A 14,670-nucleotide genomic window follows, 5' to 3' on the forward strand; every position below is an offset into this window, starting at 1 on the left:
ACTCAGCCACTGTCACACGGTGACGCCGGCCCCCGAGAGGCACGGCCACTCACACCCAGAGCCAGAACTCCAGGGGCGTGCAGTCGGGAGAAACAATCTCACAATTCACAGGGGCACCCGGCAGCCTCTCCCCCAGCATCACACAGGCACGGTTCCCAGGGGACAGGCCAGATTCACGCACGGGGAGAGGCACACACAGGCTGGCATACACATGCATACATTCAGCCGGGCACACAGGGAAAGGGCCGAGACAAGCCACAGGGTGCTGAATCTTACAACCGGCATCTCAGGCAGTTACCCAATCAGGAGTCCCGGTCCCACGTCCAGTATCCCGCACAGTCACCCCCGGACGAGGGACACTGTCACACACTCACGGTCACCCCCCAGACGGGGCTCAAATTCACAGTCACCCGCAGATGGGGGTCACACACACACAAGGTCACCCCCGATGGGGGTCAGTGTCACAGTCACCTCTCGATGGGGGTCACACACACAGTCACCCCCAGACGAGGGTCACACCCGCTCACAGCCTCCTGCACAGTCACCCCAGTCCGGCTGCCAAGGCTGGGTCGTCCGGCTGGGGCCCCGCAGGCCGAGGACCCCTTGAAGCTGCCCTGGCGCAGCCCCGGGCGCCCCGCACTCGCGGCCCAGGCCTGGCGCGGCGGCTGCTCGGCCAGGCCGGGGCGCGGGCCCGGGGCTCACCTCGCTGTTGCTGGCGGAGGAGGAGGCGGCGCTGGGCGTGGGCGAGCGCTGCAGGGTCACCAGGGCCATGGCTGCGGCGCGGCGCGCGGGCGCCGCCGAAGCCTCGGGCTAGAGACGCCGCCGCCGCCGCCGCCGCCCGGGCCGGGCCCAGGGCGCTCCAGGAGCCGCTCACGGGCGGCCGGGCCGAGCCGGGCCGAGCCGGGCCGGGCCTGCCCCTCCCTGTCGGCGTCTGTCACCGCCCCCGCCTCCCGCCCCCCGCCCCCCGCCCCCCGCCTCCCGCCTCCCGCCTCCCGCGCCGGCGCGCGCCGGGCCTGAGCGCGGGCAGGGGCAGCGGCCGGGGCGGGGCGCGCGTGCGCGGCGCGGGATCCCCCGAGCGGCGGCGGGAGGCCCCGGCTGGCCAGTCACGTCTCCCGCGCGCCCGACGCGCGCGCCTGGGCCGCGCGCCCGGCCCTCCAGCCTGAGAAGCGGGGGCGCGCCCAGTGGCGAGCAAGTCCATCCCCCGGAGGCCAGCCCCCTTCGCAGGAGGGAAAACCGAGGCCCGGCGTCCGCACGACCTGGAATGCTCAGGGCGGGGAGGTGCAGAGACCAGGAAATAAAGAGCTCCTGGTCCCTGCGCCTTGAACCCCGAGGAGCGGTCTGCAGAAATTAATTCGTTCATTCATTCATTAATTTATGAAATATTTATGGAGCACCTACTAAGTGCCAGGCACGGAGTATTCAACCGTGAGCAACATAGATTAGGCCTGCCCTCAGGGATGTGACAGAAGTGAGTCAAATTACTAGGCACTTAAAAAAAATTATTTTGCCAGTCTTTTTATATGAATTCTATGTGTCCAGAAACCCAGCCAGCTCCTTGGGAAGTCAGGAAGGGCTTCTCTGAAAAGGGGGCATTTGCTCAGAGGCCTGATGGATGAGCAGGATTAACGGGTGAAGGGAGGGGAGACTGGGGGGTGGGGGGAGCTAAAGGCCCGGAAACTGGAAGGAGATTGTCCATCAGAGGCCCGATCCTAGGGAAGGGAGGGGGAGGGAGTCAGGGTGCACTCTAGAAAGCTCCGGCTGCCGCTTGGAGAAGGGACTGTGGGGCAGAGGGGTGAAGGGAGACCAGGGATGGGCCGCTGCTGTCGTCCTGGGAGGAGGTGACCAGTATGGGGATGGAGAGAGGGACATGGAGTAAGATACTAAAAAGGTGGTACTGGCTTGACTTAGTAATAGCTTCAATTTCATTCAAATCCCCTCCCTCCCCTCTGTCGCCCCACGCAGGTTGCACAAGCATCCGCAGATTTACTGGTCCAGTCCTGCTCCCCATCCGTCTCACTGCCAAACCAGCAACCCAGCAGCCTCCTGGATCCCTCCAGCTGCTTCCCCCAGGTCCAGGGGCTGGGACCTCCTGCATATTCCCTCAGCATCATTCATCTCAAAGGTGATTCTCGGGCTTCCCTGGTGGCGCAGTGGTTGAGAATCTGCCTGCCAATGCGGGGGACACGGGTTCGAGCCCTGGTCTGGGAAGATCCCACATGCTGCGGAGCAACTGGGCCCGTGAGCCGCAATTACTGAGCCTGCGCGTTTGGAGCCTGTGCTCCGCAACAAGAGAGGCCGCGATAATGAGAGGCCCGCGCACCGCGATGAGGAGTGGCCCCCACTTGCCGCAACTAGAGAAAGCCCTCGCACAGAAACGAAGACCCAACACAGCCATAAATAAATAAATAAATAAATAAAAATTGTATAACTTTCAAAAAAAAAAAAAAAGGTGGTTCTCAGTGGGGTTACTATAGCCCCCACTGAGTGTTGTGGGGTTTTTGTTTTTGTTGTTGTTGTTTTGTTTTGTTTTTTAACTTGTGGGAATATTTTTTAATGTCTTGCAGATGGGGAGAGCTATTGGTGGTTCTGGTGTTCAGAGGGCAGGAGCCAGGAATGCTAAAAACGCTAAAAGTCGTGCAATGCACTGGACAGTGACGCTGCCCCCGCCCAAGGAGAATTGCTTCATTCCCACAAGACACCTGTGTGGGTGAAAACACCGTTCATAGTTATCTGAAGCCAGAACCTAATTCCATTTTACATATCAACACAAAGTATTTTTCACAGAATTTTCAGAAATGCAACTATGTTTAAATAGAGGAAAGAAAATACTTTGTTTTGTTTGAGAGCTTTGTCCGGAGTTGTTCACCATTTGGGAAAAAGAGTTTATAGAGGGAAACACCACTCCTAATATTGGAGCAGTTGACCCAACAAGCAGGCATCTGTAGCTGTGCTCTTGTAGACAGACCGCCATATTTATTTAGCACTTATTTTAAAATGTCAAGTGTAAGACAAAATTATGGGCAATATTCAGTTGACTAGTGACTATCTTACTTCTCAACTCTGAACACATTCATTAAAAACAGACACACTTCAACACAACATTGTAAATTGACTATACTTCATTAAAAAGAAAAAAGAAAAAACCAGACACACCACTGAGACTTCCCTGTGTCCTCCAGGGGGGTTGTGCCCAAGATTTTACATAATGAAATGGATGTTGTTTCATCATGATGAATTTTCCTTTTATGTTAGGGCATTATAGATTTTGTTTTTTCACATTACATGTGGAGGTGGGCTTTATCATCTATGAATTTGTTGCCAATGAGTAAAGGAATCATCACACACTAGTTGTAAAAGGGGTGTGGGATTTTAGGGTCGAGAACCTTAGGCTGGTGGTTCTCAAATGGGAAGGTCTGAGAATTCCCTGGAGTCAATACAGATTTGGAGGCCCCACCCTCCAGAGTTGGCGATTCACTCAGTTTTTAATAATGCCCTAGTGATGCTGATGGTCCTGGTATGGGGACCTCGGTTTGAGAACCGCTCCCTGTACAAATGCCAAGGCCTCCTTACTGGTCTTCCCTCCATACCCTTCCTCTCCTATCCATCGAGAAATCCATACCAAGATCTGATCATCAAAACCGCAATGAGGTACCACCTCGTGCCGGTCAGAATGGCCATCATTAAAAAGTCTACAGGGACTTCCCTGGTGGTCCAGTGAGTAAGACTCCATGCTCCGAATGCAGGGAGCTGGGGTTCAATCCCTGGTCAGGGAACTAGATCCCGCATGCATGCTGCAACTAAAAAGATCCCACATGCCGCAAAGAAGATCCCATGTGCCGCAACTAAGACCTGGCACAGCCAAGATAAATGAATAAATAAAATAAGTATTAAAAAAATCTACAAATAACAAATGCTGGAGAGGGTGTGGAGAAAAGGGAACCCTCCTACACTGTTGGTAGGAATGTAAGTTGGTGCAGCCACTGTGGAAAAAAGTATGGAGGTTCCTCAGAAAACTAAAAATAGAATTACCATATGATCTAGCAATTCCACTCCTGGGCATATATCCAGACAAAACTCTAATTCAAAAAGATACATGCACCCTTATGTTCATAGCAGCACGATTCATAATAGCCAAGACATGGAAACAACCTAAATGTCCATCAACAGATGAGTGGATAAAGAAGATGTGGTACATATATACGCTGGAATACTACTCAGCCATGAAAAAGAATGAAATAATGCCGTTTGCAGCAACATGGATGCAACTAGAGATTATCATACTAAGTGAAGTAAGTCAGAAAGAGGAAGACAAATACCATATGATATCACTTATGTGTGGAATCTAAAATATGACACAAATGAACCTATCTGCAAAACAGAAACAGAATCACGGACATAGAGAACAGACTGGTGGTTGCCAAGGGGGAAGGGGTTGGGGGAGGGCTGGAGTGGGAGGTTGGGGTTAGCAGATGTAAGCTTTAATATAGAGAATGGATAAACAACAAGGTCCTACTGTATAGCACAGGGAACTATATTCAATATCCTATGATAGGGACTTCCCTGGCGGTCCAGTGGTTAAAACTCCGTGCTTCCATTGCAGGGGCATGGGTTCGATCTCTGGTTAGGGAACTAAGATCCTGCATGCCGCATGGCGTGGCCAAAAAAAACCAATATCCTATGATAAACCATAATGGAAAAGAATATTTTTTTAAAAAAAGAATGTATATATATATATGTATAACTGAATCACTTTGCTGTATAGCAGAAATTAATACAACATTGTGAATCAACTATACTTCATTATAAAAAGAAAAGATCTGATCCTGCCACCAAGAAGGCACTAAACCCTAATCCTTCTACCCTGGCCCAGCTTAGCTTTCTACCCACCCCCACTAGACCAGAGACCATCCCACCCCTTCTCACTTCCTCTTACAGCTGAGGGGCCCTCTTCCTTCCCACACTATCTCTTGCCAGACACCACCTCCAAAAATCTCTCCCTACCCCCTAGACTGGACTCAGCGTCCTTCCCAGGATTTCATAGCTCTCCCCCCACCTACCCCCAGACACACAGCATGTATCACTCAACATTGTCACAACTATCTCTCTGACTTGTCACATGGTTTCTAAGAAAAACCTCAGGAGCTGGGCTGGGACCAAGATGAGGGCACAGAATATAAGGGGGCAACCAAAACAACAACAACAAGAAACCTCAGTAACCAAGAGAAAGACTATTTTTTAAAGAATCAAAATTTATGCAAAAAAATCTTCGATGAAGGAAATGTCAACATTTTAAATGGAGTTGGGTGAATTCCCTGGTGGTCCAGTGGCTGGGACTCCGTGCTTCCACTGCAGGGGGCACGGGTTCGATCCCTGACTGGGAAACTAAGATCCTGCGAGCCATGCAGCAGTGTGGCCAAAAAAAGAAAAGGGATCAGTACCATATTACTGATCTTCCTAGTGCCACAGGCTCCAGTATGGCACAGCAAGGCATTTTTATTGATCCTGTCTTTATTTGACCCTGTCTTTATTTAAAATTTTGATCATTCTAAACCCTTTCGTGAAAACCCTTCTGTGAAAAGGCCTGTGGGCCTGACTTGTGGCCTGTAAGGGGGTGGGGCAGGGAAAAGAGAAGTGAGAGCCCCCTGGTCTAGGCTTCAGGAGTGGAGGAGGGGAACCCACTGAAAGAGGCAGCTCCAAAGTTTTCTTGCATCCAGTAGAGCCCTTTCCATTCGGTATCATCATAATTATTTTTTCATTATGATTTATTTAATTATCTTTGACCTCGTAGTCTCAGCTCAGTTTTGCAAGGACTAAAAACAGCAAGTTATGGAGTTATTTGCTGTCTGCTAGGCGGTAGGCAAAGTGATTTGCCAGTGTGTTGGGGACAGGGGTTTATTAACATGTGAATGTCCCCCAGTCTGCCTCCAGGGCCACCTCCTCCAGGAAGCCTTCCCTGACCTGAGGCTGGAAGGTAGGTACACTTTATCTATGCTCCTGCTGCCCCTCTGCTTGTTCCTGGCTTAAGCCTCTTTCTTTATTTCTTGTCACATTGTTGTGGTTCTCATTTCATGGCTGAGGAAGTGGATGCACAGAGTGGGTTAGCCACACACCCAAGGTTACATAGCTAGGGAGTGGTGAAGCTGGTATTGGGACAGATGTTTTTCTACTTTAGAACTCAAAGACAGAGGTTCTTCCAGGATAGCCTAGGAGGGGAGAAGGGAAGAGAACTCTGCCGATAGTTCCCTTTTTAGAGCAACTAATTTGCAGTTCAGAGGTAGCAAAGTTCTGGTAGACTGAATAATGGTTCCCCAAAGATGTCCATATTCCAATGCCTGGTATGTGTGACTTTGCAGATGTGATTAAATTAAGGGTGTTGAGGTGGGGAGATTATCCTGGGTTATCCACGTGGGCCTGATATAAACCCAAGGGTATTTATAAGAAGGAGGCAGAAGGAGCAGAGTGAGAAGTAGGAGATGTGATGACACAAGAAAGAGGTTGGAGTGATAGGAGGAAGGCCGTGAGCCAAGGGACGCAGGAGGTCTCTAGAAGCAGAAAAAGGCAAAGGAGTGAATTCCTACCTCATCATCTCCAGAAAGAATGCAGACCTGCCATCACCTTGATTTTAGACTTCTGACCTCTAGAACTATAAGAAAATAAATTCCTGTGGTTTTATGCCACTGAGTTTCTGGTAATTGGTTGCAGCAGCCATAGAAAATGAATATAAAACCAACTTACACATATACTATGTTAAAAAAGAAACAACAGGCTCAAAATGGAGTCACTTGTGCTAAACCCCACATCAGCAAACCAAGACTTAATACCTAACCTAATTGCAGTTACAACCTCCCCCAGGAATGTAGTCTTAACTGGTCAGTCTGGAATTTTCTGGTCAGCACTAATGAGGTAATCTGCCATGTAGCCCCCTTCTGTCCTCCATAAGTAGGTTACCTAAGCCTGAAACAATCCATTCTTTTCCCCCTTCTGCTATAAAAACCTTCCATTTTGTACAGCTCCTTGGAGCTCCTTTCTACTTGCTAGATGGGATGCTTCCAATTCTTGAATCATTCAACAAAGCCAATTAGATCTTTAAAATTTACTCAGTTAAATTTTTGTTATTTAACAACTATAAAAAAATTATTATGATGTCATAATCCAATATGTTCCAGGCAATTCTTGGACATTGTATCATTTTCACATTCACTCAGTACATTGAACGAGAATTTATGGAGTGCCTACGCTCTGCTGAGCACCAGTCTAGGATTTGGGGTCCATCAGGGAACACCACAGAGTCACTGTCCTTGGGCGGTGTCCGATCAAGTGGGAGATATAGCCAAACAACCAATAAGTAAATAGATTTACTATAACATATGCTAATATACGCATATAAACACGAATATTTAAATATAACATAGTCCTATACTATATATTTAAATAAATATATGAATATAATTGGGTGGCGTCCAATCAGGTGGGAGATCTAGCCAAACAAAAAAGTAAATATATTTACTATAACATATGCTAATATATTCATATAATATATGAATATTTAAATACATCATTTTTAAATGAATCCCTGTCAGTAAAGTTCTTAGACCATGACATGCACAGATCAGTGTCAAATAAATGAAATATGATGTCAAGTAGTAAAAATCAGTCTGGGGGAGAGGGTGGTGGAGGGGGCTCTTTAGGCAAGTGGTCAGGGAAACCTCTGGACAGGTGATATTTGAGCAGAGGAATCACCATGACAACCCCACCAGGGAGGTGTGGTGATCCTGGGATCTGCCTGGTTCAAACTGGCCTCCTGACTTTGGAGCTGTCAGGTGCTTCCTTTTTCTGAGGCTCACTTTCTTGCTCTGTAAAATGGGGATAAGAATGGGACCGCTTACCTCATGGGTTGGTTTTGAGGCTTGAACACAATAATGCACATGAAAAGCACATTGTGCTGTCCTGCTCATTGAGGTTACCTAATGTCATGGGTTGAATTGTGTCCGCCCCAAAGATGCTGACGTCCTAACCCCCAGGACCTGTGAATATGACCTTATTTCAAAATAGAGTCTGTGCAGATGATCAAGTTAAGATGAAATCATTAGGGTGGGCCCTAATCCAAGATGACTGTGTCCTTATGTAAAGGAGAAATTTAACACAGAGATAGAGACACAGGGAAATCTGTGGCCACAAGCCAAGGAACACCCAAGATGGTCAGTAGATCACAAGAAGCCAGGAGAGAAGCACAGAACAGATTCCCACAGCCCAGAATGAACCAACCCTGCCAATAGCTTGGTTTCTGATGTCTGACCTCCAGAACTGTGAGGCAACCAGTTTCTGTTGTTTAAGCCACCCAGTTTGTGGTGCTCTGTTACAGCAGCCCTACGAAATGAATACACCTAATATTATCATTTCCTTGGTTCTAGAAACTGAGGCCCAGAGCACAGCTAGGATTTGAACCCCAGCTGACCAGCCCCCGGGGCCCATGTGTAGGTAGTTGGCCTTTCTAGCCTGAGAGGTGAAACTTTGGATGTGCCCCCATGTGCAGGGAATGGTGTTTGGGACTCAAAGCCTTGGCCACTTGGCCCACAGTGTCCAGGGCGGGTCTGGGCAGTTGCTGGGGTCCAGGGCTCCTGATAAGGCATCTCTCTGGGTGGGTTGATGGGTACCAACAGCCAGGCAACTGCGAGTTCCTCGCTCCTGTGTGGAGTTGGTGAAAGCCTCCTTTCCTCTACTCACCCCTTGATTTAACTTGTGTGCTTGGGTTCTCCCTGGGAGGTGGGGAGTCTCTGCCTCCCTCCAGGCCTCCCCTCCCCTCTCCAGTGGGTGTACTCACAGGACTTGGGCTAGCCTGACTCTGCCTCTAACTTGCTGTGTGACCACAGACAACACACTGACCCTTGCTGGGCCTTGGAATCTCAGCCTGTAATTTGGAGTGATTAAATGTCCCATGAGAGGTCACTGGTTAAATAAATTTGGGTACATGCATATGATGGCCCTCCTAGTTGGCCCTCAATGATCCCCATCTCCTGGTATTCATGCCATTTTGGAGACCTTTTCACAATGAATAGACCTGTGTAAGCACTAGGATATTGCAGATGTGGCAGCTTCTGGCTTCTGAGGCTAGGTCATACAAGACACCGTGGCTTCCCTCTTGCTCTCTCTTGGATCACTCACTCTGGATGATCAAGCCAGCCACTACGTCATGAGGATGCTCAAGCAGCCCTATGGAGAGAGGTCCTCATGGTGAGGAACTGAGGCCTCCTGCCAACAGCCAGCACCAATCTACCAGCTACGTGAGTGAACCACCTTGCAAGTAGATCTTACAGCCCCGATCAAGCCTTCAGATGACATTGCAGACACAGCCGACATCCTGATTGCAACCTTACAAGAGACCCTGAGCCAGAAGCACCCAGCTAAGCTGCCCCCAGATTCCAGACCCCCAGAAAACATGTGAGATAATAAATGACTACTGTTTTAAGCTGGTAGATTTTGAGATAATGTGTTATGCAGCCATAGATAACTAATACAGCCATAGATAACTAATATAGCAGCCATATAAAAATATGTTACAATATAATGCACTACTGGAGAAACAGTTTCATGAAATATTAAGTTGGGGGGAAATAAAGTAGGTTACCAATCACTATATGACAGTAGCATCCCAGTTTTGGAAGAAAAATATGAAGAGTTATAAAACTCTACCAAAGAACAAAAAGAAGACATAAATGGAGAGATGGAGAGGATTTTTCTTTCTTTCTTTCTTTCTTTCTTTTTTTTTTTTCCAGGGGAAGACTTTATAGTAGAATTATCAATCACTCTAAGTTAAATTCAATGCAATTCCTATGAACATCCCAACCTGATGTTTTTGGGTGTAAGGGATCTTGATAAGAGATAACTGAACGAGATGACAATTGTTAAAGACAAGACAACAAGCCCAAAATGGAGTCATTTACGCTAAGCCCCACATGACCAAACTGCGTCTTAATTACAGTTTTGTTTTTCCCAGAAATGGAATCTTAAATCAGCCAGCCAGGAATCACCTGATCAGCACTAGTTAAGTTATCTGCCTGGTAGATCCCTGCCATCCCCCAAAAGGAAAGTAACCTTGCAATATCCAATCTGCTTTTCTGCCCAGTGTAACTTCCTTGTTCCTGCTCCCTTCTACCTATACAAGTCTTTCATTTTGTATAGCTCCTGGGAACTCCTTTCTATCTGCTAGATTGGATACTGCCCAATTCATAAATAATTGACTAAAGCCAACTAGAGCTTTAACATTTTACTCAGTTGAATTTTGTTTTATAACACATTTATTGAACATATACTGTGCATCGTGTCCTCTTCAATCACTATTTCATCTTAATTCCACAATAGGGCAAAGTCCCTTGTTATTTAATTTTTCCAATAGCAAGAAACTGTTATTAGCTTCCTTCCCCCCACCCCCTACCACAAATTCTACATATAAAGCTTCAAGAAGAGACTTGTCTGAGATTCTGGGGACCATGAGGAATGGAGCTCGGGTTGACCTCATGTGTGTTTGACACTAACGTGTGCTCTTGGACCTCCTGCCATGTGCCTTCCCGATTGTTCTCTGGTTTCCTTTAGTACCAGCCCAAGACCACACAGGTAGAGAGGGCAAGGTTGGGGTACCAGCTGAGTCTGCCTGCCTGACTCCAGAGTCCCTGGTCTTAATCACTAGTCACCAAAAAGGAAGAGTAGAAAGAAGGGATCTGTCCTACCAGATATTAAAACATGTGACAAAGCTGCAGAAATTAAAACAGCATGAGCACTGGTTTAGAAAGCCACAGACAGATCAATGGAGAGTCTAGGAATAGACCCAAACACACAGGAAAGTTTAGTGAATAATAAAAGCAGGGAAGTATCAGTAGAGAAAATATGAGTGAGTCAACTAACGGTTTTGGTGCCATTGTCTAGTAAGTGAAGCTGGATCCTTAACCCCCTTCTTTCTCCAAAATTAATTCCACATGAATCAAATGTTTCAATGTTAAAAAAAAAAACCCTCAAAAGTTCTAGAAAGTCTGCATGAGTAATTTATAAAATGGGACAGAGAGGGGAGGGGATGCAAGGTTTCTAAATATGACATTAATGGCAGAAACCATAAAAGGGAAAAACAAAAAGATGAATAGATTTGACTCCAAAAAGGTTTTTATTTAATTGAAATATAGTTGATTTACAAGGTTGTGTAAAGTTCTGCTGTACAGCAAAGTGATTCAGTTATACATATATATACATTCTTTTTTTTAATATTCTTTTCCATTATGGTTTATCACAGAATATTGAATATTGTTTCCTGTGCTAAACAGTAGGACCTTGCTATTTATCCATTCTCTATATAATAGTTTCCATCTGCTAACCCCAAATTCCCAATCCTTCCCTCCCCCACCCCTCTCCCCCTTGCCAACCACAAATCTGTTCTCTATGTCTGTGAGTCTGTTTCTGTTTCGTAGATATGTTCATTTGTGTCGTATTTTAGATTCCACATATAAGTGATATCATATGGTATTTGTCTCTCTCTTTCTGACTTACTTCAATTAGTAAGATAATCTCTAAGCCCATCCATGTTGCTGCCCAAAAAGTTCTAAAACCTTTGAATGTCAGACAGATTGGGGGAAATCTTTTCAACAAAAGGATAATACCCATAAATATAAAGGGAGTTCTTACAAATTAATAAGAGAAATAGCCAACACACTTCAAGAGGAAAATGGGCCAAAAAGGGGCCTTTATAAAGAAATAAATCTAAAGGTCCATCAATGTATGAAAAGATTTGCAGTCTTATTAGCAGGGCTGGAACTAGGCTGAGGCAAGTGAGGATGTGTGCAAAATTTAAGAAGGCTCTCACTCTCAGGATGGTGCAAGTACAGGGTGGGCACCTGAGGGTGCGTGCCTCCTTAAACTTGTCAGTTAATAGAGTCCTTTTGGAGGGCTGTCTGGCAAAAAGGATCAATATTTTAAATGTGCAAACTCTTTGGCACAATGATTCCATTTTTAGGACTCGACCCCAGGGAAATAGACAGGTGTGCCAAGAAATGCATCTAGGATATTTGTAATATCAAAAAATGACAGGGGCAGTCCCCATAGGGACCGACTTTAAAAATTGTTAGATCCAAGAATTTTAAAAAAAATTGTTACATCCACATACAATGGTAACCTGTGTGAAATGGATACCATTGTTCTATAGTTGTATGGAAAGGTGTTCAGGACATGCCATATTGGTAACAGAACAGAACGGAAGTCAAAACCGCACGTATAACAAGAGCCCATTTTTGTCACCCAGGTGTGTTTATGTTAACTTTTGGAGACATTCACCCAAAATGTTAATGGCCCTTATTTCTTGGTGCGGGGGTTGGTAGCAGGTGATTAGTACTTTCTTCTCTCTACCTTCTGTATTTTATACATTTACAGAGGTTATGATGATGTTAATACTTAGAAAAGTTCTAATAATGCTAATTTCATCTGAGAATGTATGTGTGGGTGTGTGGGGTTAACTGGTTATTCTCTAACTTCACCTGGCCCTCCACAGAGTTCTGCCTCCTGCAGAGAATTCTCCCAGCCAAGGATCCTTTTGTCCTGGCCTGAGTGTATTTCAGAGCTGCTAGAAGGCCATGTCCTTATCAACCAGCCAGTGGGTCAGAAGAATCTTCAGCTCCAACAGCTCCAGCCAAATCAACAGAAATTGCTTCCAAAGGTCCTTTGGGGGCCTTCTGGAACCTCCTCTCAGTATGATCAATGAACTTTGGACTTCAGAGTCGTTTCTCACTGTCCCTGTGATCAACAGACTGAGTAAGCCCTACACCCCTGTGGGACTAAGGGCACATCCCTGCCGCTCTTTGGGCCTCACTTTACCCAACTGTAAAATGGGCAGATTCAACCAGCTCAGTGTTTCTCAACATTTTTTTGTTTGTTTGTTTGGCCACACTGCGTGGCATGTGGGATCTTCCTGGACCAGGGATCAAACCCGTGCTCCCTGCAGTGGAAGCACGGAGTCTTAACCACTGGACCACCAGTGAAGTCCTCCTTTTTTCAAAACAAAACGAAACTCATGCTCCCTTCTGATAAAGATAAAAATCTCACATGCCTCCTAGGGGATATCTTCTGTTCATTCCAAGAGCCAAGAATATTCTGTGAAACTTTACTTTCTATAGTTTGGATCATGGAAACAACGGGTGTCACTCCACTTCATTTTCCAATATTAAATACTGTACTGAATTTGCTTTTTGCACATAGCACAGGACTCTCTGAAGCCAAGGCCCACCTCTGGCTCTGGGGTGTGGGAGTCCTGGGTGCCTGGAACCATTCTCAACTCTCAGTAAAGCTCTCCAGGGTGGTGGCTGAGTGTTCCACCTCTGGAAACAGACTGCCTGGGTGAGGGTTGCCAGATATAACACAGGGTGTCCTGTATTTTTATTTGCTAGATCTGGGAGCCCTAACCTGGCTTCAACTTTGGGCTTGTGAGCCATATTATTATGGGCAAGTTCTCTCTTTTTCTCTTTCTCTCTCTCCTTCCCTCCCCCTCCCCCCTTCCTCCCTCCCTCCCTTCCTTCCTTCCCTTCTTCTTTCTTTCTTTTTTCTTTCTCCCTCTCCCCCCCCCACTCTTTCTTTCTAATTTTGTCAATCCATTCATCTTAATCTTAAATATGCAGCTTGATGACTTTTCACATAGGCATACACTCCTGTTACCACCACCCAGATTAAGGGACATATTTCTAACATCCCAGAAAATGTCCTTGTGCCCCGTAGGTAATCATTCTTCCCATGGCCTTTATCACCATCAATTAGTTTCACCTTTCCTTGGATTTCACATCTATAGAAGCACACAGTATGGGCTCTTCCCTGCCTGGCTTCTTCCACTCAGCGTAGTGATCGTGAGACTCACCCAGTTGTTGTGTGTAGCGGTATTTAATTTTTGCTTTGCTGTATAATATTCCATGGCATGAATTGTCTGAAAACACAGTTTGTTTATGCATTCTGATAGACATTTTGGTTATTTCCACTTTGGGACTATGAATGTTCTTGTACAAGCCTTTTGGTTGGCGGATGTCTTTACTTCTCTTGGGTATGTACATAAAAGTAGGGTTGCTGGGTTTTAGGATGGACATATTTTTAGCTATAGTGGATACTGGGAGCAAGTTTTTGAATTTCAACTATGAAGAGAGAGTTAATAATAACGGCACCTACTATTAGGGCTGCTGCCAGATTAAATGAGATAATCCAGGTAAAGTATTTAGAACTGGCACACTGAAATTCACAAAACACAAATCGTCGCTAGAATGGGAATGGGAATAAAGTTATCTGGCTAACTTTTGTTAACTTTCAAGTGTTCCCATAATGAATTAGAGGCACAAGGAATTTCCCTAAGGTTGTGGGATATAAAAGTGACACATGACTATTGTAAAAAAAAATTCAAATGAAATGGAAGCATATAAGTAAAAGGTGGAGTTCACCCCATCTTTTTTATTATTAGAGAAAAGAGTATGCACTAGTATTTTGCATGCATTTTCTTATGGCATCTGCACGTTTTTATTTGATAATGCCGAAGGTAAGGGGTTACAGGCTGGACCTTCAAAGCTGACCCAAAGGATGCTTCACCCAGGGCTGGTTGGTCCCTCTCTCTGGGCCTCAGTCTCCCCATCCATACGGTGAGCAGCCTGATGCTCTCTGAGCTCT

At 46.1% G+C, this 14,670-nt stretch overlaps 1 protein-coding gene across 1 annotated transcript in view; it reads right to left on the bottom strand.

The window, feature by feature from the left end:
* SSH1 (slingshot protein phosphatase 1) overlaps positions 1 to 834 on the bottom strand; it is a 59,255-nt gene extending 58,421 nt beyond the window's left edge. Inside the window, exon 1 of the mRNA XM_061169379.1 lies at positions 703 to 834. Coding sequence (XP_061025362.1) covers positions 703 to 771 — 69 coding nt within the window. The 5' untranslated portion in view covers positions 772 to 834. The remainder of the gene's footprint in view (positions 1 to 702) is intronic.
* Between the last annotated feature and the right edge of the window lie 13,836 nt (positions 835 to 14,670).

This window comes from Eubalaena glacialis, chromosome 15 (assembly GCF_028564815.1).
Source record: "Eubalaena glacialis isolate mEubGla1 chromosome 15, mEubGla1.1.hap2.+ XY, whole genome shotgun sequence".
NCBI classification, from domain to species: Eukaryota; Metazoa; Chordata; class Mammalia; order Artiodactyla; family Balaenidae; genus Eubalaena; species Eubalaena glacialis.